Below are 2,366 nucleotides of genomic sequence, written 5' to 3'. Positions count from 1 at the left end.
GCCCTGGCAACAGGGAGCTCCCAGCCTAAGCTTCACAGTTGTGAGGTTGATGCTAAGAGATTCTTCTCTCCCAGTAGCAGCTCCATGACTCTGGAGCTGGTGCTGAGACAGAAGAATCTCTCAGCACTGGCCCCCCAACTGTAGAAATGGGGCTGGGAGATAAAGATCTCCCAGCACTGCAACCTCAGAGCTGGTGCTGGGAAAGAAGGATCTAGCGCTGGCCCCACGCCTGCAGAGCTGGCACTGGGAAATAAGGACTTCCCAGCCTGGGTCCTGCAACTATGGAGCTTGGACTGGGAGATAAGATTCTCCCATCCCCAGCCCTGCGATCATGGAGCAGGGGCTGGGTGCTCCCTGCTGCTGGGGTAGGAGGACAGTGTCCCTACCCAGGCTCCAGTGGCAAAGCCTGCCCCAGCAGCAAGCAGCTCACAGGAGCTGTCTCCTGGCCCCATGCTCCCTGCTACCCACTGGGCCATCTCCTACATGCTGCAGGAGCTGGAGCAGGGTTGTAAGGGGTGAGCAGATTTGCTGCCATGAACAGTAAAACTGCTCCCGCATCCCTGCACATGTAGATACGTGCCTGGGAGAGTTTAATTACACTCAGGTTATTTGCATGTATAGACACACCCAGCAAGTTGTGGCAGCAAATTGAAGAAAAGTCCAAGTTAAAATACAAATATTCTGAAGGGGTCAATAATACAAGCATTTTTTTTCTTGATTGTTGCAGAGTGGTCACTCTAGGAACCTCTTTATTAATTGATCGTGTGTTTTATGGTGAGGTAAGTTGCCATACCAAGTCCTATCTCAGGTTGCAAGATGCAGCTTTTCTGAACCTCAATAGTTGGCTCTAGAGTATAGGAATATGGAACCATCACCATCTCATTGATATGATATCTTTTTATTCTGTCTTTGGCATCATCTCTAATGATTTTTAATACCTATACCCTACAATTTAGAGGATACCTTTAGTCATTAATATCTTTACATTTATTTTAAGAATAACATTTCAAAAAGTATCAAGAATATACTGTACTCTGTTCTTGATATTTACCTAATGCTAGAAGTACTTAGAGCCTAACTGCCATCATTCTGGTAAACTTGCTTGCAAAACTTCTCTTTTCTAATATATTGGTTAGTCTGAAGTTTTAGGTACTTCATCGTTTTCTAAAAGTTGCTTTTGGACATTTCATCAATTACTTAAAACAAAAGATGAAAAAGGCTCTTCATCAAATCTTGCAAATTTTCTGCATTAATATTGGTAAAAATGCCAGGCCTAAAAAGCAGAGGTTGGGGCATGAGAATGGGATTTTTGGAAGTCCTTACTGTTACTCCCATTTTAGTCAGTGGTAAAGTTTCCAATGGCCTCAATAGAAGCAGAGTTATACCTACACCAAGCACTTCTGAAAACAAGTCACAGAACTCTCAAAACAAGGTCTGTGGTCAATCAGAGTCTCATTTAAGGAATTTACTAACTGCTAGAGATTTGCAGGTACACTTTGGGAATAATTTATGGCTAGGGAGTAACCACATATGATTGTGTATAGATTTTTAAAACATTTCATATTTACATTTCCAGTCTGCAAAGCCACTTATGTGTGCTAGAAAAGAAGATGACTATTTCAAACAACAAAGCCTTGTAACTTCTATGTTTAATTTTTGAAATGGTATTTCTAAAACAGTAGTTAATTAAAAAATTTAAAGCAATACTTTCAACTAAAGATAAATCAGATGTGTTCTCTATTGTCCGTGCTTATCAGTCTTGTTGCTGTCCTTAGATTTAATCTAACTATAAATCTCTTCTTTTTTTTTAAATCTCTCAGTGGGTATTGGTTCAGTTGAACTTCTTGAAGTTCAATGTGATACAGAATTTGGGAGCAATTTATGGTTCTCATCCCTGGCACTGGTACTTCACTCAGGGATTCCCAGTTATCTTGGGTGCACATCTACCTTTTTTCATTCATGGCTGTCTACTGGCACCAAGCAAGCATCATATCTTTCTAGTGGCAACAGTTTGGACTGTGCTGGTATACAGGTAAGCTCCCTTGCGTATAAATTTTGCAGTAGTTTTTTTTAAATAATCTGTGAAAATTATGATGGTTATAACTAATAATGACCCAAGAGGCTCCTTCCAGTTTTATGTTCCCATGTAAATACTTTGCAGAAAGTTATTTAGTGGTGTGTCATAGCTGTATAACAAAAACTTTAGTGAAACATTAAGTATTAAAAAAGATGTGGTTTAACCAGGTATCTTAAACGTACATGGTCCTATGGGGTGAAATATCAAAAGATTGGACATTGGAGCAGAGCTAAAAATTGCTCCAAAACAGTGTGACAGCTAATCATGTCTTATATATAACATCTAATAG

At 40.2% G+C, this 2,366-nt stretch overlaps 1 protein-coding gene across 1 annotated transcript in view; it reads left to right on the top strand.

The window, feature by feature from the left end:
* Window positions 1-2,366, top strand: part of PIGB (phosphatidylinositol glycan anchor biosynthesis class B) — a 15,637-nt gene that overhangs the window by 6,597 nt on the left and 6,674 nt on the right. Inside the window, exons 7-8 of the mRNA XM_019533534.1 lie at window positions 728-779; window positions 1,821-2,032. Of these exons, the coding sequence (XP_019389079.1) occupies window positions 728-779; window positions 1,821-2,032 (264 nt within the window). The remainder of the gene's footprint in view (window positions 1-727; window positions 780-1,820; window positions 2,033-2,366) is intronic.

This window comes from Crocodylus porosus, unplaced genomic scaffold, assembly GCF_001723895.1.
Source record: "Crocodylus porosus isolate Cpor-Errol unplaced genomic scaffold, CroPor_comp1, whole genome shotgun sequence".
Taxonomy (NCBI): Eukaryota; Metazoa; Chordata; order Crocodylia; family Crocodylidae; genus Crocodylus; species Crocodylus porosus.
Note: the sequence above shows the minus strand (reverse complement) of the source record. Positions and strands in the feature narration are given on the sequence as shown.